Source organism: Miniopterus natalensis, chromosome 1 (genome assembly GCF_054644295.1).
Source record: "Miniopterus natalensis isolate mMinNat1 chromosome 1, mMinNat1.hap1, whole genome shotgun sequence".
Classification (NCBI taxonomy): domain Eukaryota; kingdom Metazoa; phylum Chordata; class Mammalia; order Chiroptera; family Miniopteridae; genus Miniopterus; species Miniopterus natalensis.
Window position 1 is genome coordinate 59,906,575 of NC_142081.1, and position 24,180 is coordinate 59,930,754.

General features: G+C 42.3%; 1 protein-coding gene across 2 annotated transcripts; it reads right to left on the bottom strand.

Moving 5' to 3' along the window:
• Positions 1–6,974: 6,974 nt before the first annotated feature.
• KNSTRN (kinetochore localized astrin (SPAG5) binding protein) lies at positions 6,975–23,257 on the bottom strand. 2 transcript variants are annotated; one of them, XM_087822309.1, is made up of 9 exons: positions 23,049–23,257; positions 22,765–22,859; positions 13,089–13,209; positions 12,269–12,316; positions 11,377–11,482; positions 11,061–11,154; positions 10,053–10,108; positions 9,263–9,337; positions 6,975–9,013 (listed from the first exon to the last, which is right to left on the bottom strand). In XM_087822309.1, exons 1-9 carry the CDS (start codon positions 23,255–23,257, stop codon positions 8,882–8,884), a joined length of 936 nt encoding a protein of 311 aa, XP_087678435.1. In that variant the 3' UTR covers positions 6,975–8,881. The 2 variants fall into 2 exon arrangements, with proteins under 2 accessions (XP_087678435.1, XP_016075927.2); XM_016220441.2 differs by having other exon boundaries at positions 13,077–13,209.
• Positions 23,258–24,180: the final 923 nt, after the last annotated feature.

The window sequence follows — 24,180 nt, forward strand, 5'->3', positions numbered from 1 at the left end:
GTCCACTCTTCATTTTAAGAAAATAGAAACAGAACACTAAATTACAACAGATGTAGATGGAAATGAATAGTAAGAGTAGAAATTATGAAAGAGAGAGCAGATTTACAACAAAGAAAAGCAATATAAAATTGATGAAACACTAACAAGACCGACCAAGAGAAAAGAGAAATTGCAAATCACTGATATCAAGAATGAAAAAGAGGGTAGCCTTCAGGTCCTATTGGTATGAAAAGGTAATAAGAGGATATTTTGAGCAATTCATGCCAACACATTTGACAATGACAAAATGGACAAGTCCATTTATATGAAGTTCAAGAAAAGAATACTCATAGATGGTGATTTTCTGTCAGAACAGTACTCCTCTCTGGAGGTGGTGGCCGTGGCGAAAAGGGCACCAGATTTTACCGGCGATTGGACCTGGGTTCAGCAACCTCAGTACTTGACTTCTGGCTAATAAATAATTCAGAGGTAAGAAACTGTAAGAGAAAGTTTATTCAGATAGTCACAGAGGCAGAAGAACTAAGCTGTAGAAGAAATGGGCTCAGGAAACCAGTTACAGAGACAAAAGAAGGGCCCTTGCAGCTTAGGAGAAAGAGAGAAAGGCAAAGGTAACTTGCCTGGGGGGGAGAAAAGAGGGAAGGGAAAGGGGTGGGCATAGTGGGGGGGGGGGTCAGGGAGAGCCTGAGCCCCTCTGTCCTTCAGTCCAGGGGCTCTTAAGGGTGGAGATTTTAGGATTTTAGGGGAGGTCCCAGGGGAGGATCTCAACAGAATATTCATCAGCTTTCCAGGTGTGGCCTTTCAGGGTCCTGTTTTCCACTGACTGATGGGCTCCAGGGCAGGGGGTCATTATTCAGTGCACCTGGTTCTGAGGTTTTGCTGCTTTTCAGGGCCTGGAGCTAAAACACAACTGAGGCCCAGCTGTATTTGATGCAGGTCAGAACCTTTTGTCCTGGAGCTTAATGCTTAAGGGCGATCCGCTGGCCTCTTGTTTGTTCCTCTAAGGGCGTCTAACCCGCCCGACTACCCACTGCCAGGGGAGGAAAGGTCCGGAGAGGATCTAAACGGCATGGCTGGTGTTATGAAAGGTCAGGGGGTCAAACGGAATGACCAGCAACACGGTTGGGGAGGAAAGGTTACCCGGGGCTGAGGTCCTTGTTTTCCCAGTTTTGCCCGTTGCGAGGCACCAGGTTTTCCCACCCAGGCCGACCTTCTGTACCTGGCCCTTCATCCTTGCTCTGCTCGCGTCTGCCTGCCTACCACAGAGGGAAGCAGTAATTTATTAACCTGTACACGTAAAGTTAGTATATTTTGGTAAGCCTCAATACATTTTATTAAAAATTGTAGTAAAATATGCATAACAAAATTTGCCATTTTAACTATACTTTAGTGTGCACCAGTGACATTAAATACATTCACAGTGTTGTACATCTATCACCGCTATCCATTTCCAGAACTTTTCATCTTCCCAAACAGAAACTGTACATGTTAAACTTCCTGTTTCCTCCCCCACCCAGCCCCTGGCAACCTCTATTCTCCTTTCTGTCTCTATTAATTTGCCTACTGGGTACCTCATAATCAGACTGGAAGGGGAAAAGGAGTGAAAACGCTTCTTAAGAAATTAAAAAAAAAAAACACGTTTTTTAACATATTTGAGAGAGTAAGGGAGAGAGAGAGTAAGGGAGAGGGAGAGATAGAAACATTGATGAGAGAGAAACATTGATTGGTTGCCTACTGGGGATCGAGACTAAAACCCAAGCCCTGCATGTGCCCCGACTGGGAACTGACCGGGACTTGAACAGGTGACCTCTTGGTGCATGGGGCAATGCTCAACCAACTGAGCCACACCGGCCAGGCCTTCTTGAGAAATTTGACTGTGAATAGAAGATAGATGGTAGCTGGAGGGGAGAGAAAGGTTCTTTTTTGTACTTGTGTTTCAAGATGGTTGTATTTGAGCCTAAGAGTAGAAGTTGAGAGATCCCTGTGACAGGGAAGTTGAATATCTGAGGTTTGGGAAGTCATAGTAAAATTAAGGCACTGAAGAGACAGAGGCAGAAGAGAGCAAGAGAGAGTGCCAGCATGGTAGTGGAAGTTAAGGGCAAGGTTATAAAAGAAATCATTTGCCAAGATAAAAATTGAATTTTAATATTACCATCAGGATTTGAGTACCTTTGCCAGGTGCTGGAAACAATTCTCTCTTACAACAACCCAGCAAGACAGATATCTCTACTTTACTGGTAAGAAATTAGACTGAGGGAAGTAACTTGCCAAAGACCAGTTTTTAGTGGTGAGAAATAGATTGAGAAATAAAATGGAATCACTATAGCCAAGCTGCTAAATTATTGAAATAAAGTAGACTGAGGTATGAGGGAATGACTCTGTTTTGGTTTTAACTAGCCTGGGAACTTACTTTTTGAATTTTCCAGTCTGATATCAATGATGGATATTCATCAAGCCTCAGATAACCCTCTGATTTCCCCTTGAAAGACTAAGGAAAGAAGGCTTGCATATCCAGACTACCTGACACTCATGTTCTAGACCTCAGGTCATCTAGAGGATTACCATCTTGGACCCATTCAGAGGCTAAGAATGCAAAACTCGTCCTTTCCAAGAAATTACTTTCTACTATGAGAACCCTTAGCTTTTCTTTCTTTTGTACTCTGGGTACTGCCTACTTGTATCTCCGGGTTGCAAACCCTAAAACCCTAGAATAAATCTTTATCATGTATTTCTAGCCAAAGCCTCCAGGCTCTTTTTGAGTCTGATGGACAGTGTGTAGGCTGGGATTCCAACCCAGATTTGTCTGGCTGGGAATGAGCTGCAAGCTGAAGTTTCAACATCCTAATTTAATAACTAATTCTTTTTCTGTCATTGCTCAAAACCTCTATGTATGTAGATTCCTTCCCCCACACCCTATGCCATCAATTAATTTCTGTAGTTTTCTTGTGTTTCAAATCTTTCTTTATACCTTTGCTGTCATGGTCCTAACACATCTGAGTCCTCTGCAGTCCTGATGTCCTGGACTCTTATCATCTTAATCCTCTTAAAAGTTCAGAAATAGCCAAAGTAAAACCAGTGAATCACTGAAGTAGTCATTAGTAAAAGTTTATTGTGTAAACCAGGAGCACTCACACCAAAACATGGGGTGAGGCTCAGGGGTATATTGTTATAAAGCAGCTTATATAGTGAGAAAATGTTACCAAACCATACCAATCAAGGGTCTGCCTGCCCTATGTGTAGCAAAGCCAAACACTGAACATCAAGGTCGGCAAGGAGAAATTAAAGCTGTTTTATTTGCAGGGAGTCAAGCAAGGAGAACAGGAAGCTATTGCTTAAAAATCCAAACTCCCGATGGCTTTTCTTTTTTCTTTTTTTTAAAAATTATTTATTCATTTTTGAGAGAGACATCAATTTGTTGTTTCACCCACTTATATATTCATTGGTTGATTTTTTTTTTTTTTTTTAATATATCTTTATTGATTTCAGAGAGAGGAAGGGAGAGGGAGAGAGAGAGACAGAAACATCAATGATGAGAGAGTCGCTGATGGAGCCCGCAACCCGGGCATGTGCCCTGACGGGGAATCGAACCCTGATCGCCCGGATCCTAGGTCGACGCTCAACCGCTGAGCCACGCCCGGCCGTGCCCTGATGGCTTTTAATCAAGGGTTTTTAAAGGCAAAGATTGAAGGTGAGGGGTTAGGGGGAACAGGCTGGTATGCAGAAGCACTTGGCAGTACAGGTGTTGATTGGAGAGCTTTGGAACTTGGCCATTTATGGTAAAATATGGTAAGGGGCTTCAGCATTGATCTTCCTGCACAAGGGACCCTTTGCTTCTGAAAGGGTTTTGGTGTTCAAATTCTGGTCACGTCCCAGTTCTTTGGTCCTGTGTGTATGTAGCTGGAGGCCAAAATTCTCTCCTCTGCACATGCTTTGGCTTCATGAGTTGCAGTTTTGGTCTGTTGACTCTGAAAGACAACTGAGTAACTTGTTAGAAACAGGGTAGGACCGTTTTGAGCTGATTCTAAAGTTACAAACACAGTGACTATTAATTCTTCACAGCAATTGGTTATATTAGAATTTTCAGTGGTTACCTATGTCAACCTCAAGAAAGGGGTCAAGTTTTGCTTATGATTTCTTGAAGCAAAAGCAAGAAATGAACCAGGGCAAGTTCGTGTTGCAAAATAAGCTAAATTAAGCTTTGTTTGTATGACTGAACTAGTTTTGTCTCCTTGGAATTGTCAAGGCTGTTATCCATTTGTTTTATTTTAACACTGCCATCCATCTTTAACACCAATGCCAGATTCAGTTTTCTAAAACATTCATTATGATGACTGGGCTGCAAACTCACAGGGATGTCATGTAATATTTTAAACTTTTGGGGGAATCTCAGTGATACTAAACATGTGAACTACTAGCTTGAAGTAGGTCAATTTCAAAATTAGATCACACTACATTCCTTTCCTCTTTTTTAAAATTTATCTTTATCGTTGAAAGAATTACAGATGCCCCTTTCCCTATTACATTCCTTTCAACGTCAAACAGGGAATGAAGGCAGTAGTGTCCAATTTGATTCCAAGGTTTGAGAAATTAAGCAGTGTCCAACATCCCATTAGTAAATAATTGTAGTTACTGAGCAGTGAAATGAAAATTCTTTTCTCTAGATCTTTGTATTATTTTTTCAAATAGCTATTGTTAGGCCATAAGTACTTATTTGGATGTAATTACTTGAAGTAGCTAGGTATTTCTTTTGGTGTCAAAAAATATTACTGAGACAATAGGGCCCACACTTCCCACCTTTCCCGTAACTCTGGAGACAGTGGCACTGTGCTGTGCTTGCTGTCCCCTCCTCATTCGTGCCCCTGCTGCAGATGGGGGGGGCTGCAGGCGGCTGCGGGAGGTCCTGTCAACCCCAGCCGCAAAGATGCGCAGGGCCAGGAGGAGAGCTTCCGTACTTTGCCCATGGCAGGAACCTGCTGAACCCAGGGGGTGCACCTCTGAACGCCTCGTGGACCGCCTGTAGGGTTCTTAGTTGCAACAGAAAGTGGCCGATTTCAGCAGACAAAGGAACGTGTTGAAAGGCTGTTTTAAAGCTTACAGAATGACAAGGAATTTAGGACCATAAAGCTGACTTAACAGGCAGGCATAAGGGAGGTGAGGCATTTGTAATACAGCCAGTGTCACAGACGGAAACAGCCCCGCAGGCCACTGCACCCCTGCTGAGCTTGGCGAACGTGGACACTGCCTCATGCATCACCGGCACCACCCTGCCTGCTGCTGTCACTACACCCCTGCAGTTCCCAAAACCCAGATGTGGCTGCCACCACCAGGGTGAAGTTTCTGCTGTTCTTGGGCACAATTCAAAGCCCCAGAGGGTGTCCAGATTGGCTAAGTCTTAGCCATGTGCCCGTGCCCTGACTGCAAGCAAAGCTGGGATAACCAGTTTCTGCTGTTCAGAGCTTCAAAATCAGGACTCGGGCTCTGGCACTCTCTACCCTCTAGACGCATATGGTAGGGAATTCCCCAAATGTTTATTCAGTTATAGGATTTTAAGCTTGATTTTGGCAATTCCCAAGGCAAAACAAGTGAAACTTGGAGTGGATGTATAGCTACCAGTTTTCAAAGTCCTGGCGATGAAGTATGGGAGTAGTATAGAAAATGAACAAAAGCAATTTAGGTTCTCTGGAAAGCAAGAAGGGGTTCATAGTGGAACATATGCTCCAGTAGAAGTGTTTACATTCAAGAACGAAAAAAAAATAACCTGTTGAAGTTATCAGATAAAAAATTAAATGCTCCCCCTTCACCTTAGTATAAAAACGTTGTTTGCATGGGTGCAAAAAAGAATGGTTTGCCACTGGAGCATCGAAAGAAGTTAAATGTTGATAGAACCGAATGCCTACAAAGGAAGGGTTCGGAAGAAATTATGGACATTATTAAAAGGGGGAAACAAAAACTCATTAGAACATAGACTGTACCTATGGATATTTTCTCTATGTGCTCATTTAATATATTTTTAACATTTAGAACAGGGACCTGGGATATCTCTACATTTAATATACAGGTTGTCCCCAAAAATGTCTACACACTTTAATAATTATTAATTCCAATGAGTTAAATCTGAAAAGAAACATCAATTGAGCTTTCAGCTGTTAGTGTATACAGTAGTCTTTGGGGACACCATGTATTTTCAACAATGCTCTGGAGGGATATCTCACTTGAGCGATTGTTTTCAGACTATACAAAGAAACTGGGTTAGGAGTTAGGCAACTGCAAGGGGACCATGAGGCCCTGGAATGCATGATAAATGGATATGGGTACTTCTTCTGTGAACACTTTCCTATGAAGTTACTTTCTGGAGCTGATCTGTATTCTTGCGCTGTGCCAAAGGATAGATTTGCAACTTAATGACTGTTAAATCCGTTAGTGCTGGTGAATCGCTCTGCTCTGGAATTTTATCAGCTAGTAAGAGCAAGCAAACTGCAGAGACAGTTGATAATAAAATTTCTTTAATTAAAAAAAATTATTACTGAGACAATAGGGGCATCATGAACTGAGAAAGTTTGGAAACCTCTGGCCTAAATGATAAAAACCCACACTTCTTAGCCTGGCATTTAAGGTTCTTCAAAACTTCTGGCAACACCATGTATCTTCACTCCCATTATTCCCTGGCTCAATTTTTTTCTTGAATACTTGGCTTGTAGTTTGACCCTGGGTGAATCAATTTAACTACTCTGAGCTATTTCCCCAGCTGTAAAATGGAGTAACAGTGCTTACCTTCTGATTGTAATGATTACATGAGAATGTACATGAGGAACATGAACACATTTGGCACATTACAAGTGTTCAGTTAAGCATCAGACATAATCCCTTCTCATTTTGAACCCTCTGAACAAGCCCAGTGTTCTTACTAAGTTTCCCAAGACTCATCTGGATATTCCTCTGCCCTTTTTTCCCAGTCTTCCATGATTTTATTTTCTCTCTGGAGTTTCCCAATGATACTGCCACTCTCCCCAATTCTCCACGTGTTCACCAACCTGGAGGGCCCTCAACTTTTTAGCTAGCCTCTCCAAATGTTACTTTTCCTTCAATTCCCAGTCTACCTTTTTCAAAGACTAGCCCATAGTCAACTACTATAGAACACAATTGTATCACACAACCCATTGTTAATGAAGAATCACCTTTTGTTATTTAACTTGTATATGACCTGCACACTTTTTGTTTCACCAAATACTGTAAGAGTCTGAGGTTAAGAATGTCACACTACATTAAAGATTCCTATAGCATCTAGCAAAGTGGAGAGTGGAGATCACTATTTGTTGAGTTTGTGTATGAATTTGTTCAGGCTCCAGATCAGAATAAGCACCCAGAATATTACATGTACAAAAGGCAGATGGAGCAGCACAGGTCAGAGGGAATGAGTCAAGAGTGCACAAATGCTGGCTGGTGGTGCAGAGCAGAACCTTGGTGAGACCAGGCCATCAGAGAGCAGGGTCTCTGCTGGGAAGGTGAGTAATGATAGACATTGAAATCAGTATGTTCCCAGGAGTTAACTAGGGAGGCATGACAAGGCGGTGAGGATCCCACACGAAGTTTCCCACCCTCTCCTTCCAAGAAGGAAGTAAACTTTTGGGGGGCCTGAAATAGCAATTATAAATTCATTTGGTGTAAACAACTTTTTAAACTATTAACATCCTGAAAATGGTTAGAAAATGTTCAGTCCTTCTCATTGATGAGATTTAACTGGGTTGCCCCCTCAAAACATGTGGGGCGTAACCAACTGCACAAATGTTTGTGGCGAAGGCAAAGACTTTTAGCTCTATAAGTTAGGGTGGGGGCATTCATCGCTTGATTGGGTGGCTCTGGGAAGCTTCAGTAATGCTGTGCCTTTGGTAAACCAGGGTGAGGCAGCCTGCTATGGACTTCAGGTGATTAAGGATCCATGAAGCCAGGTCCCGGATTGGCCATACAAAGCCAATAGCAGGCACACAACCACGCTTAGGAATACAGGGAGAACACAGGCAACTCGTGACACAAACCTGTGACTGGAGCCTGGCACCTGCTGCTACAAGCAGGGAATGCCCCCAGAAGACTAGCTAACGTTCCTGGAGGACAGGGCGGCGTAGGCATGGAGCACTTAGTGAGTGGAAGAAAGATATTCTGGGTTAAATTGGAGTTGTGAACTTGTTACCTACATTAGTTAAATAGTAGTCAGTGAACATACTTAGGTTAGAAGGCTATTTTCACTTTTCAATGTTGCAATCCAAACAGTTACAGAAATATTTATTTTAAAATTAACACTTTATATATATATATATATACATATAAAAAACACAGAAGTAATTTAGATTAAAAGCTCCAAGTTGTATTGTTTCAGGTAGGTGTTACTGCTATCTATACCTTCACCCCATTTAGTAAGCCATTTCAAGTAACTTAAGTTCACAAATTTATGAGGTACAGAGCCCAACCAGGATGGGAAAGAATGTGTTCCAAATCAGAAGAGGGCTGTGTGGCTCCTCAGTGATGTTCCCTGTGGAGCACCTAAGCTCCAATGTACAATTAAGGGTTTCTTCCCACACATCTGAGTGTGACATTTTGGGTCCTCTGGCAGTGGCTGGTTTAGTCTCCTGATTCTAACGGCATGTCGCACTGTTGCCTAGGAGCTGATCCAAGTTTCCAGACCCCTTTCTTGTAGACTTCTGACCAATGTGAAGGTTGGGAACACTTGCTTAAAGGAGGAACCGCCATTCCAGCATAAACTGTCCTTAATCCTACTGCCAAAACTGTTTTCATTCTAGGGATGGTAAGATTACGGCCAAGAAGCAAATATCCTTAGTGGCTTTCTCTTCAAGTTAATTCCCAAGAGAGCCATCTGGCCACTTGCTTTTTATCACATTTCTAATAGCTGCTCCATTTCCTCAAGGGCTGTTGTAAAATCATTTACTTGGCTGTTACATAAGATCTGCTGTTCTAGGAACCGGGCCCTCTCTTCTTCTTTCATCTTCAACTTTACTTTTAATGCCTGCATGGAAAGATATTCAAAAAGAAAAAACCAAAACTTTGAAACATTATGCTTCTATTCCATTGAGGAAGAATTATCTGTATTTGTAGGGGAATTGAATTCTGTTTTTCTTTGCAAATTTTCTGTAAATCTAAAATTATCACAAAAGTTTATTAAAAATAAATACATAAATAAGCAAAAGCCCTCCATAGATCCACCTACTGTCGTAGGAAATGGTAATGTTGCTTCAGAGTGATGCCTGCCTCTTACCTGTAACTCTTCCATCTGCTTTTTGGCTGTTTCATTAAAAAGCTTCAGTTCATCTTGCAAAGTTTCTAACAGCAACTAAGAGGAAAGTACAATGTAGTAATGAATCTTTATTGATATGTGAACACTTTCTTCATATAAACTAAGCTCTTTGTATCAAAGGAGAGTTGAATTAGATGATCATTCAGTCGTTTGCTGAGGGTCCACATGCATCGGGCTCCCTACTGGGCACCCAGGAGGAACTCAGTCCTCAGGAGGGACTACAGAATACCCCACTTCCATGAGCCCTGCTACACAAGCAATATGAGCAAACAGAGCCACTGAAGGGGTGACTAATGTCCTGGGAAAGCTGAGGATGGTTCCATATCTAGTGTTCTATGACTCTAAGATGACAACTGATCTCCTGATTATAGAGGCTCAAAAGACTTAAATCCCACACTTCAGAGAAGGAACCAAAAAGAAGCCAAATTTAATTCATGTTGAACCTTTGCATTATGGTTTTTAGCGAAGTAATAAGAGAAATTTGTTATAGTGTAGGACAGAGAAACCAGGTCTCTCCTATTGTGTGTTTTGAAATAGTACATTTTCAACTCAAATTCACTCATATTTGTAAGCACAAAGTCACCTGCCAAGTAAAATATGCTATTTTGAGTACATACCCACCCCTCTCCTCTTCCACTACCCTGGATACCAAAGGCTGATCCTCGGGGTTTACTGAGCATATGGCAGAGATCTTAGAGCTGCAGAGCCCCATGGCCACTCAGCCCTCGCCCACTCACACCCATGCCCTCACCATAGAGTCCACATGATCCGGGTTGGATTCTTGCTCTGTTTCCAGGGTTTCAGCATCTAAACATAATGGAGACAACAAAGTTAGCCTCGCTTAGGGAACTGTACCTTAAACAAACAAACAAACAAAAAAACCCCTCTAGGCAGCTGCTCCGACTCCCCTGAATTTTTACCTTGGCAGTGTTGCCCACATCTGCCTTGAGATATATTTTATCTCCTTCCTTTCTAAGTTTGGATATGGCCAAGAATTCCTCCTCCTTTCTCTTCAGAAAATTTTTCCAAAGGCAATGTTAGGTTGGATTTTTTGTTTACAAAACACGGAACTATTTTTTAAAGCTTTTCAGGCTTTAAATATTTTTATTTTTGGTAAAAGTAGTGCATACACATAGTAAATTAAAATAATGTAAAAATGTACATAAAGAATATATCCTAAATTGCACAGTTAACCAGTAGCATTCAATGTCATCATTCCTTAATTCAAAGAAGACTGGGGCCCTTCCCTGGGCACCCTCAGGCTCCCCAGCTCCGTCTAAGGCCCCTTCCAGTCTCTGGGAAAGCCCTTCTTGTGCTCTCCTCTTTGCTCTACACTCTGCTCTCTAGGGACGGGGTCAGAACAGGAATCACATTTTAACCACGGTGATTCTGATTAGCCAGATGGTACTAGAAACAGCATCATCTCTCTCTCTTCCCACCTGGGAAAGTTAACTGTATACTCTCTTTCTTGAAAGAAATAAAGTATTTCTGGTCTAATTTGCAAGGTCATACCTTTGGGCACCAAATGAATGGCATAAAGTGTTCAGATAAGAAAGCGACAATCCTCTCTCTCTCCACAACCACCTGAAATTTTGTTGGTCAGGCATAGTCAACATCGTCAGCGAATGAAGAGCTCTGAGCTCCTGCACGGACTAGGCCAGCTGCTGCCATGCTGGACTCTTAACACACAGTCCAGAATCATCCCAGGAGAGGGCAAGTGCACTGATTCCTTTGAAGGCCACTGTGTGCTGTTTCTTACCTGGGTTGAGGCCCTTGCTCTCCAAAATTGCCAAACTGTTGTCCTGAAACTTCTGCAGCAGTTCCACCTTTTCGGTCAGGTCCTTCAGTTTTTCCTATTGGGGTGCCATGCAGACAGATCAGGCCTGTTCCACTCCTCAGGGGTGGTCTTTGCTGCCCTTGCTCTCAAGACAGCCACAGCACAAGCCTGGCGTCTTAACTCTCTGCCCATGGGTAGCTGGGCATTACAAGCTTGCTCCCACCTGAGGGGCTGTCCCTCAGGGTCCCACATGCATCACCCAGTGCAGCTGATGGCAGAGGGCTGGCGGGTCTCTTACCTGAGTTTCAGTCAACTTCTGGTGCAACTGCTTGTTGACAGCCTCTAAGATCTGGTTCTTATCCTTGAGCTCTTCCCCCGATTTCTGCTTACTCAGTGGTCTATAGCTGTAATGATAACAGTGCTTAAGGAGGTGGTGGAGGGGCTGAGAGTATGGACTAGGGAGCCTCACAAATGGCTGTCCAAATCCTGGCTTCATCACAGTGCTGTATGACCTTCAGTGAGTTGCAGAACCTCTCTGAGGTTCTGTTTCCTCATTTCTAGAATGAGGATAATATCTACATCTCCGAACATTATTATTGTGAAGGATAAGAGAATACATGTACCATTTTTAGCTAGCTACTGACACTTAGTAACTTAGAGTTCTTCTTGGACAGTATTTTGTTTTCAGAACTTTTAAGACATGCCCAGATTTGGAATTAGAACCTATTTCTACAGACTTTTCAGCTTACATTATTTCTGTCTCAGGACTGCAAAATGTCCCAGCTGGCCCCAAAGACAGAAACATGGACCCTTCTCCTGGGTTTCGCCTTCACCAGCATCAGCAGCAGGAGCACTATGAGAAATGCCATCTTGAAATCACTAACTACACGCAGCCCCTACTATCCTGTGATAGGTCATAGATCATAGCTGGGTTTTATTTCCAGACAGCAGTGGTCCTGGCATAGAGCCCAAAAAGCTCTTGAGTGGCACTCAAGATGGTAGCTTCTTCACTGATCTTGCCCCAAGAGTGTTTCTCAAATATGGCTTTGCCTCACCCCTGAAAATTCCATTCAGATTTCTGGGGGTGGCACCTAGACTGTAACACATTAAACAAGTCCTAACAAATCCTATATAACTAGGACTGAGATCTACTAAAATGGTACCTAACCTTCATTTACCCTGATGCTCACCTCTTTTTGACATTCCTCTTGATGGCAGTATCTGCAGCTTTCACCTGCCTAGAGATGCAAAGACACAGAAATCAGGATGTTCACTTGACTTACTGTGGTGAACATTTTGCAGTATCTACACATATCAAATTGTTATGTTGTACACTTGAAACTATAATGTGGTCAATAATACCTTAATTACAAAACAACAAAGGAATCGATCAGAGAATTGTAATATATTGTTACGTGTTGTGAACAAAGCAGAAGAAAGAGGCTGGTTTTTTGAGGACAGAACCAGAGATTTTATACAATGCAAACAGCACAAGACTTAGCTCTGAAACATGCATGTTGTCTCAGCCCAGATTATTGAAAAAGGCTTATTAACAGAGAATGAAATCCCCTCTTGCTCAACACGGAGTGACTATCTCACGTCAACCTCACTTACATGGGGACTGAGCACTGGGTGGAGGGACACTAATGCACACTGCGCTGGACTATGCTCAGACCAGCTACAGAGGCTAACAACTAGCCCCACCCGCCATGACTACTATTTAGGGCTGGTGTATGACCACAGTGGTGCCATCTGTACACTGAGAGCAGTGGTGAGAAAGGAAACAATGCCTCTTATCATGACCCTTGCTGTGCCTCTTCAGAACTGACCAACATAGAGGCTCCTGAAAACCACTCAGCAATACTGCACTGCTCTGGGTCACCGACTCCCGGCCACTTGTTCAGGTGCCTTGTGCTCTCAAAAACCCTCTTTTCTAATTCTTGGTACTGAGATATTTTTAGCAAGGTGTTCTAACTGGATACCAATGACCTGACCCACCCAGTCTCTCGCCTTGGTTTGATGATTTTCATAACATCATTTTCTGAAACTCCTGGATGAAGAATTCTGGAAACATCGACTTCTTTAGACTTAACAGGTAATAAGCTCTTAGAAGTGGCTCGAGTTTGTGAGTCTGCAAAGGAAAACAGGAGGGTAAAACCTCTATAACAAACGGAGCTCCATTCTAAGTTGCCAGAAATGTACTTCATTTTGGCCTATCTCAATTTGTGAAAATTAATTCAGAAGGATAAGAATTCTAGACTCCTTGGGGATAGAAACCAAAATTCTTTAAATGTGACAGTGCAGTGTGTTTCAGGGTAGCGAAAAGCTGGATGACAAAGCAAACGGAATGGCCAGAGGGTCAAAGTGGAGGCTGACACAAGCCAAGAGCTGAATGCGAGGCAGTGTGGCGGTGAGCAGGGCAAAACACGCTGAATCCTTCATCAGAGAGCCGAGGACTCGGGCCATCCTGTTGAGCTCCTAGGCACTTGGCACGCTCTCCCGAGGCCACACTCAAGCTGCTTCGAGTTTCTCTTTTCATCGCTTTAGCTGTTTTGACCAGACTGTCTCCTTAACTACTCCAAAATGCGTCTTTGTGTCCCAGTGCTTAGGAGAGCATCTGGCATACGAACAGAGGTTCAATACCTGCTGTTGAGTAAACAGTACCCTTCAAAGTTTCGTGGGTTATTTCACAGACCATCTGTAAAGAATCTCCTCTAGTCTCCTTTCCCTCTTCCATGCTGATTACCTTTACCGCCGGCCCTTTTAATATGTTTACCCATCACTAAGTTCAGAGGTTACCATCTAGCATTCTGTTCTGATCCTCTTGCTAGGCTATGGCCAGGTAACCGAGAAACGGCCCTGCCCAGAGGGCGGGATTCCCTGACCCTCACACTACCCTTCACCACACGCTGCCTTTCTACCATTTATATTCCATACCAAATTCAAGTAGTAACTTGTTCTGGGGTTAAGTACCCTCCCTCCTCTCCCCAACAGACAGACAGACAGACAGACAGACAGACAGACAGACACACACACACACACACACACACACACACACACACACTTTTCTAGTTTACACTTTTACTTTCTTCATTGTAAAATGGCTCCTTTAAGCTTAACCTAAATAAAGAAAGAGCCATAACAATGAAATCAAGTTGAAGAAATGAGGTACAAAGCACTAGATCACAGGGATTAGGAAATTTTGTATTTATGTTTGAAAAAGATTTTGATGACTCTAACTTCACAATAATATGATTATTGTGGAATAAATATGATTTCTCAGGTTAACAAATTATTTTATTTATAGGTATACTCACTGAGGACTTACACCCAATTTTCCATACTCTTATCCACAAAACAAAGATTAAAAGGGTTCTTTTTGAGGTCTCTGTCTGAAGTAAAAGGCAACATTGGGGGAACATATTTACCTTCTCCTCTCTCAAGTAGTCGTAAGTTATAGATGATAACAAGGTGTTAACAGTAAATTGATCAAAATTAACACTTCTTAAAATGAGAGCTGCTAGGAGGGAAACTGAATGGCTGGTGCTCAAAGGAGGAAAGAGGACTTGTTTTTCATGGCATATCATTTTCTAACTTTGGATTTTTTTTATGTGTATATGTTACCCATTTAAAAACCTAAAACTCGGAGTTATGTAAAACCTGGAGTGATGTAAGCATCATGGCAGAGTGAGAAAACCCCTTTGTTTCTCCCCTTAAGTTTACAAGTTCGGCAACTATAACTCAACAAAGGATCCTCTGCTCAACACACAGACATGCCTAAAAATCCATCCACTAGGACACCTGAAGGTGGGTGTACTAGAACAAGTAGGGAAGGCAGGATGGGGGAAATAGAGGAATGGGGCCCCCCATGGCTCCAGTGAACAAGTTAGCAGTGAAGTCAGGCTGCAGCCCTCACACAAGGGCTGCAAGAGGGGCAGCAGCAGTGTTCCTCTGGGGAAAGGCATCTCCCTTCTCCCCTCCCCATTGTGGCAGACCCCAATAGAGGTGGCTGGGAAACCTTAAATAGTACAGCAGTGCTGACAAGGAGGGGGGCAGAGTCATAAGATCACAAACTTGTCTCCCCTGCCCCACCCATCCCAACAGAGCCAGGAGGAGGCAGTGAAGATGCCTCCAAAAAGACAGCAGGGCCAACGACCATTAGGAAAAGGAGATAATGCACAAAACCAGTACTCTACCATCCACCACATCCCCCACCACAGTGACAGTGCCCTGTAACTGAGGCCACCCAATCCCAGAGGGGACACCAACCACCCCTGTGGGTATGCAACATTTTTCTTAACTCAGGTGACATCGCTCCACCATGAACCCAGAGGTGCCAATATCACAGGTAAGAGAAAACAAAAACTTAACACTATAATACCATCAAAGTAAAGTACCCTACCTAGCAAACTCCTGAATTATTGAGAGCAAAATAGTACCTAAACAAGAAAAGAGCGCAGTACCTCAAATGTTCAGGTGGAGAAACAATTCATTAAATACCAGGAACAACCAAGATAACATAGGAGAACAGAAAGAAAATGAAAAGTCTCCAGAAATCAAAGTCGTGGAAGGCTGTGACTTAAAAAACAGAGAAGTTAAGCCCAGCCAGTGTGGCTCAGCAGTTGAGCATCAACCTATGATCCAGGAGATTACTGTTCAATTCCCAATCAGGGCACATGCCCAGGTTGTAGGCTCGACCCCCCAGTGGCATACGTGCAGGAGGCAGCCGATCAATGACTCTCTCATCACTAATGTTTCTCTCTCTCTCCCTCCCTCTGAAATCAGTAAAGACATGTTAAAAAAAATTTTTTTTTTTAAAAAACACACAAAAAGCAGAGAATTTAAGATTGCAGTTATGAAAAAGTTCAACAAGATACAAGAGGACTCAGAAAGGTAGTAAAATGAGTTCAAGAATAAAATTAATTCAAAGGAGTACTTTACCAAAGAGATTTAAACTATAAAAAGGAACCAAACAAATTCTGGAGCTCAATAAATGAGATGAGGAGTGCACCAGAGAGCACTGGAAATAGAGCAGACAAGATGAAGGGAGATTTAGCAAGCTCAAAATAGAAACCTAGAAATGACCCAGGAGGAAGTACAGAGAGAACTAAGAGTAAAAAAAGAAAAAAAAGAAAGAACTCTGTCTATGAGAACTATCTGACTCCACTAGAAAGAGCAACATAAGGATAATGGGAATGCTAGAGAAGAGGGAGAAGGAAACAGAGCCTCGGGAGAGAAATAATTGATGAGAACTCCCAAACCTATGGGAACAAATGGACTTTAGAATAAGGGAAGCTAACAGGACACCTAATTTTATCAATGCAAAAGATCTTCTCCAAGATGATTTTATTCAAACTGTCATAAATTAATGACAAAGAAAGAATTCTCAAGGCAACCAGGGAAAAGAAGACTGTAACCTACAATGGGAACTCCATTAGATTACCATCAGATTTTTCAGTAGAAATACTGCAAACCAGGAAAGAGTAGAAAGAAATATTCAAAATATTGAAAGACAGGAACCATCAGGCAAGGATAATATATCCAGCAAAGTTATCCTTTAGCTATGAAGAAATAAAAGCTTTCCCAGACAAAAAAAGAAAAAGCTGAGAGAATTTACTACAGTACCTGCATTAACAAGAAATGTTGAAAGGAGCTCTTCTACTGGAAAACCGAGAAAAGTATACAAAACTTTGAGCAAGATGACTAACATACAGAAGCAGAAGCCTACAACTCTGCTTCAGAGTAGGAGAGTAAACACTTAATTATAACAAAGGTTAAGGAGAAAAAGAGGCATTAAAAAATTACTATAGCTACTGCAACTTGGTAATGAATGCACAGCATAAAAAGGGGTAATTTGTGACAACAAAATCACAAAAGGGAAGAGAAAAAGTACTGAATACGTACAGGTGAATGAAGATATGAGAATATCAAAAGCAGGACTATTGCATGTGTGAGACATTTTACATAAACCTAATGCACCTACAAAACAAAAACCCAGAGCTGAGACACAAAACATAAAAAAAGAGGAAACGAAGGGGAAAAAATCATAGAAAACCACCAAATTAAAATAGCAGACAGAACAAGGGAAAAGAAACAATGGAGACAGAGTGACCAGAAGACAAAAGATAAAATGGCTGTGGTTAGAGCCTCATATGTTATAATCACCCTAAATGTAAATTACTAATTACCAATCAAAAGGCACACAGTAGCAAGATAGATTAAAAAACAAGACCAAACTATATGTTGTCTGCAGGAGACTCAGCTCCAAAGATAATCATAGGCTTTAAAGTGAAGGGGTGCGCCAGGCCGGTGTGGCCCAGCGGTTGAGCTTCGACCCATGAACCAGGAGGTCATGGTTCGATTCCCGGTCAGGGCACATGCTCGGGTTGTGGGCTCGATCCCCAATATGGGGCATGCACGAGGCAGGCAATCAATGACTCTCTCATCATTGATGTTTCTATCTCTCTCTCTCCCTCTCCCTTCTTCTCTCTGAAATCAATAAAGATGTATTTTAAAAAAATAAATAAAAGAAAAATAAAGTGAAGGGGTGGAAGATGATACTCCAAGCAAGTGGTATCAGAGAAAAAAGTGGATGTAGCAGTACTTATATCAGACAAAATAGATTTCAAGATAAAAAAGGTAAAAAGAAACAAAGACGGACATTTTATAATGATAAAGGGGATAATTCATCCAGAAGACATAATACTTACCAATACATATGTATGAAACCTGGGAACACCAAGACACATAAAGCAATCACTAACAGACCTAAAGGCAGAAATTAACAAAACTACAATTACAGTAGAGGGCCTGAACACCCCACTTACAGCAATGGACAGATCATCCAGTCAGAAAGTCAGTAAGGATATATTGGCCTTAAATGACACATTAGACCAAATGGACTTAATTGATATTTACAGAACTTTCCATCTCCAAACACCAGGATACATTCTCAAGTGCACACTGAACAATCAAGGATAGACTATATGTCAGGACACAAAACCAGTCTCAATAAATTTAAGACTGAAATCATACCAAGTGCGCATATATATATATATATATATATATATATATATATATATATATAAATATATCTTTATTGATTTCAGAGAGAAGAAGGGAGAGGGTGAGAAGGACAGAAACATCAATGATGAAAGAGTCATTGATTGGCTGCCTCCTGCACGCCCCCGACTAGGGATCAAGCCACAATCTGGGCATGTGCCCCGACCAGGAATCGAACTGTGATCTCCTGGATCCTAGGCGGATGCTCAACCACTGAGCCACGCCGGCTGGGCCCAAGCATATTTTCTGACCAGAGTGGTATAAAACTGGAAGTTAATTACAAGAAGAAAGCTGGAAAAAATCACAAATATGTGGAGATTAAACAGCATGATACTGAACAACTACTGGGTTAAATTAGAAATAAGAAACCAAAAGATACATAGAGATGAATGAAAATGAAGATATGACATAACAAAATTTTAGGGGTGCAGCAAAAGCGGCACTAAGAGGGGTGTTTATAGCATTATAAGCCTACCTTAAGAAACAAGAAAAATCCCAAGTAAATAATCTAACATTACACCTTAAAGAACTAGAAAAAGAACAAATGAAGCCCAAAGTTAGTAGAAGGAAGGAAATAATAAAAAGCAGAGCAATAAATGAAATAGAGAAAAGACAATAGAAAAAAATTAATAAACAAAGAACTGGGTCTTTGAAAAGAAATAAAACTGACAAATCTCTGGCTAGAGGAGAAAAGAGTCAAACAAAATCAGAAACAAAAGAGGAAGTTACAATGGACACTGCAGAAATACAAAGGATTATACTAGAATACTATGAAAGGATATACTGTACACCATCAAACTCAATAACCTAAAAGAAATGTACAAATTCTTACAAGTATACAACTTCTAGAGTGAATCATGAAGAAGCAGAAAACCGCCCTAGCCAGTTTTGCTCAGTGGTTAGAGCGTCGGCCTGTGGACTGAAGGGTCTTGGGTTCGATTCCAGCCAAGGGCACGTAATTCAGTTACAGGCTTGATCCCCAGCCCTGGTCAGGGCACATGTAGGAGGCAACCAAAAGATGTGTCTCTTTCACATCAATGTCTCTCTCTCTCTCCCCCCGCACCCCCCTCCCCCCGGCTCCCTTCCATTCTCTCTGAAAAGCAATGATAAAAATATACTCAGATGAGGATTTTTTTTAAAAGTAGAAAACCTATATAGATGGGTCACTAGTAAGGAAATTGGAACAGTAATCAAAAACCTCTTAAAAAACAAAAGTCCAGGACCAGATGACTTCACTGGTGAATTCCACCAAATATTCAAAGAAGATTTAATACCAATCCTTGTGATTTTTTTCCAAAATAATTGGAGAAGACACAATACTTCCTAACGTTTTATGAGGCCAACATTACCCTCACACCAAAACCAGGCAAGGATAACACATACACACAAAAATTACAGGCCAATATATCTTATAAACATAGATGCAAAATCCTAAAAAAAATACTAGCAAATTGAATACAGCAATATATTAAAAGAATCATAGATCATGATCAAGTGGGGTTTATTCCAGGGATGCAAGGGTTCAACATCCACAAATCAATCAATGTGATTATAACAATAGATGCAGAAAAAGCATTTGATAAGCTGTAACATCCACTTATAGTTAGACACTCAATAAAAATGGGTATAGAAGGAAAGTACCTCAACATTATAAAGGCCATATATGACAAACCCTCAGGTAACATCACACTCAGCGGTGAGAAACTGAAACTTCCTCTAAGAAAAAGACATGGACGCCCACTCTCATCACTGCCTATTCAATAGTACTGGAAGTCCCAGCCAGAACAATCAGACAAAAAGAAAAAAAAAAAAGGCATCCAGTAGAAATGAAGAAGTAAAACTGTTTTCAGATGAGATGACTCTCTATATAGAAAACCCTAAAGATGCCACCAAAAAACTATTAGAAACAACAAATAAAGTTGCAGGATACAAAATCAATATATAAAAGCCTGTTGCATTCCTATATACTAACAATAAAATATCAGAAAGAGAAATAAAGAAAACAATCCTATTTGCGATCACAACAAAAAGAATAAAATACCTAGGAATAAAGTTAACAAAGGAGCTGAAAGATATGTATACTGAAAACTACAAGACACTTGTTGAAAGATTTAATACAACCCCTATCAAAGTCCCAATGGCCTTTTTTCAAGGAAATAGAACAAAACATTCCTCAAATTTGTATGGAATCACAAAAGGTCCCAAGTAACCAAAGCAATCCTGAGGAAAAAGGACAAAGCTAGAGGCATCACACTCCCTGACTTCAAACTATACTATAAAGCTACAATAATTAAAACAACATGGTATTGGCAGAAAAACAGAAACACAGACCAATGGAACAGAACTGAGAGCTGAGAAATAAACCCGCACATGGACAACAAATTTTTGACAAAGGAGCCAAAGACATACAATAGAGAAAGGAAAGTCTCTTCAATAAGTGATGTTGGGAAAACTGGAAAGCCACACACAAAAGAATGAAACTAGGCTGCTTATTTGACACCATACACAAAAACTAATTTAAAATGGAGTAAAGACTTGAATATAAGACCTGAAACAATAAAATACATAGAAAGAAACATAGGCACTAAACTTATGGATCTTGGTCTTACAGGGGTTTTTGTGAACTTGACCCCAAAGGCAAGGGAAGTAAAAGGAAAAATAAATCAATGGGACTACATCAAACTAAAAAGCTTCTGCACAGCAAAAGAAACCATCAACAAAACAAAAAGGCAACCAATGGAATGGGTGAAGATATTTGCAAATGATACCTCTGGTAAGGAATTAATATCTGAAATATATAAAGAACTCATACAACTCAACAACAACAATTCTATTTAAAAAATGGGCAGAAGACCTGAATAAACACTTTTACAAGGAAGTCACATATGATCAACAGAAATATGAAAAGATGCTCAACATCACTAGTTATAAGGGAAATGCAAATCAAAACCACAATGAGCTACCACCTTACACCTGTCAGAATCCTGGAGAAGCTCTGGAAAAGGGAACCCTGGTATACTGCTGCTGGGAATGTAAATTGGTGCAGCCACTATGAGAAACAGTAAGGAGGCTCCTCAAAAAGTAATAGAGCTAACATATGAGCCAGCAATACCTCTTCCGGGTATCTACCTTAAAAATATGAAACCACTTATTTGTAAAGATATGTGTACCACTGTGTTCACTGCAGCACTATTCACAATATTGTCAAGACATGGAAACAACCTATGTGTCCTTTGACTGATGACTGGAAAAACAAGATGTGGTACATATATGCAACGGAATACTAAAAAAATAAAATAAAAATCAATCAATAAAAAATATTTATTTTTTTAAAAAAAACGACGTCGGGTGCTGAGCTAACAGGTATACAGATGCTGTATTATAAAGTTGTACACCTGAAATTTATATAATGTTATTAACCAATGTTACCCCACTAAATGTAATAAAAACAAATAAAAAAACTAAAACTTAAGAACAACCAACCCATGCCCAACACAAAAACAAAAAACCTGGAAGAAGGCCTAAAAATGTTAAATTATTGAGGCTACATAAGATCACAAAGCTGGGACAGGGGCAGAAAGCAAAAAGATGAAAACTTGGCTGGGGAGAGCCAGTCACTCCCCACTGACAGGCACTGCACTCTAAGGGAAAAGCAGGGTAAACAAACGTGGCACTTGTTCCCGGGTCACTCCTAGATCCTGCTAATGGCAGGATTACCAGTCAGGTGTTCTGAGGTAATATAAGCAGGACAACCCTTTAAACCAGCTCCATGGAGTAACTGAGAAGGGATCTTAAAACAGCTGCTTCAAAATCTCCCACAACAAGTTCTTTTCTTTTTTTTTTAAAATCCAGGATTAATTTAATTTTAAAAACAAATACAAGCTATCGATTCACTCTTCTTAACCTAACCGGACAGTCTACCTGTCCCACAACAGGTTCTGATGACTGAAGCTTATTTTGTGCTACAATCTCTAGATTAGGCAGCTGAACACCTGCAGACCCTGTACAATGACTTTCAACCACAGGCCAAGTAACGTAAAGCAAGATGGCAAAGCAATAAACAAGTTTTAATCAGGTCTCTTCTCCCAAGTTTCTCGAATGCTTTACGTTGGCCTGAGCCCCCTCTCTCACTTCACTCAACACATGTTTATTGAGAATGAACTACATGAGACACACCAGGCAGATACAAATGTAAACCAGACAAGCTGGGGAACCCTAAAGCCACCCCCTATGTATCTTGCTTCCCAAATGAACTCTCCTCCGTCCTCCCAGACAACAAACTCGGTCCCTCCAGACAGCGCAAGTATGGAAATAAAACCCGTAATTGTTAACAAAGGGCTTCCCAGCTTAATGGGAGCAATATTGTAGGGCAATCAGCAACTTAAATCTAATTGGTAATGCAGCCCGGTCAGGTTTGGGGAAGCAAGGGGTGCAGGGCAGGTCTAAAACCCTACCGCACGCCTCTCTTCCCCTAACTCCCACATTAAAGCCAGACCCGACGGCTCTACCGGAGTCCGCAGGTCGTCAGCGCCGAGGGGATGCCCTCCCCCACCCCTGCCTGCGCCTCCCACAGCGGCCAACGATTCGATCCTCCTCCATCTTTCCCGGGGGGGTGGACACCCACCTGCGGGCGGGCCGCCGCTCAGCACCGAGGGGGGCTGCAGTGTGCACACTGTCTTAACCACGCCGGCCATCGTAGCGAGGTGGCAAGGCTGGGCCCTGGAAGGTGGAAGGTGAACGTTACCCGGTGGTCCAGGGTGTCGCCCCCCACCCCCAGGAAGTGGAGGGCCCGGGGAGAGCGCGACCTAGCCCGTCCCGGCTCCGGGGAGGAGTAAGGAGAAACTCCTCCATATCCACCCCAACCCGCCCGCCCTCATCAGCCCAATCCCATTCCCCGGTAGACCGAACCCAGGTGCCTGTGGTTCCTGCCCGCAGTCCTCGTTGCTCGGATTCAGAAGGTGCTCCGCTGCAACTGCCGCACCGTCAGCCGGCTCTGCCGCCTGGGTTTCAAATGGAAACTTCCGGTCGCCGGGTGGGCGAGGCTGCGGCGCGAGCCCAGTAGGCGGCCACGTTGTACGGTCGGCCGTGCACTGGGCGGCGCCTTCGGAGGCTGCCATGCTGTACGGAAAGTTTGAGCGGAGGCGCGAGCCTGAGTTTCCCTTCACTCGGTGATGGTGGAGTCCCTGGGTCTGGGCGGGGGAGGGGAGTGGTGCACTTTGCGGACCTGAACGGAGCTGTGAGCCACCGGCGTCACATTCCGCTTGGGACGCAAACGCAGTCAAGTTTAGAGTCCATGTCACAATCCTCTTTGTTTGGTCTGTGATGGTCAGGGACATTGCATGATGCTTGATTGCCAGGCTGCAAAGGGTTCAATGGGCATAAAACTACACGTTACAGGGTCGAGAGTGGCAGATGAGGTTTGAAGACGGCCCGTGGGCTGAAATACCACAGGCACCAACCCGGGCATGTGCCCTGACCAGGAATCGAACCACGATCTCCTGGATCCTAGGTCCATGCTCAGCGGCTGAGCCACGCCTGGCCGGGCAGATTTTATCTTAAGAGTAATGGGAAGTTATTGAAGTATTAGAGCAGGAGAGTATTCTTCAAGTTATATTTTAAAAAGCTCATTCTGGGTACTCCAGAGAATGGATCGAAGGGGGCAAGAGTGGAACTAGGAAGGCACCGGGGAGGCTACTGTAATCAAGTGAGAGGAACGGTGGCTTGGCCATGGTGGTGGTGGTATTCATGGAAATGAAGCGACTGACTCGCAGAACTCAGTGCCAGATTGGCAGTGGGCAGGGAGTGGAGGATAAGGGAGGGGGAATCTTCAGGATGATTCCCTGGCTTGAATAACTAGGTGGACAGAGTCACTATTTTGTGTTGGGGGAGACCGAGCATTTAATTTTGAACATGGTAAACTTGAAATGCCTCTGAGACGTTCAAGTGTTTAAACTGTCAGGTAGGCAATTGGAAATGTAGGCTTTGAGCCCAGAGGAGAGTCTAGGTTGGAGATATACTTTTGGGAGTTATGGGTCTAGGG

Bases quoted from the DNA above. Each gene is read 5' to 3' on its own strand.
- KNSTRN (XM_016220441.2), bottom strand. From the start codon at position 23,257: ATGGCAGCCTCCGAAGGCGCCGCCCAGTGCACGGCCGACCGTACAACG. The intron at 22,860-23,048 runs GTTCGGTCTACC...TCCACCTTCCAG, and splicing joins CAGGAACCACAGGCACCTGG to GGCCCAGCCTTGCCACCTCG. The intron at 10,109-11,060 runs GTAAGAAACAGC...CATTATGTTTAG, and splicing joins GAGCAAGGGCCTCAACCCAG to ATGCTGAAACCCTGGAAACA.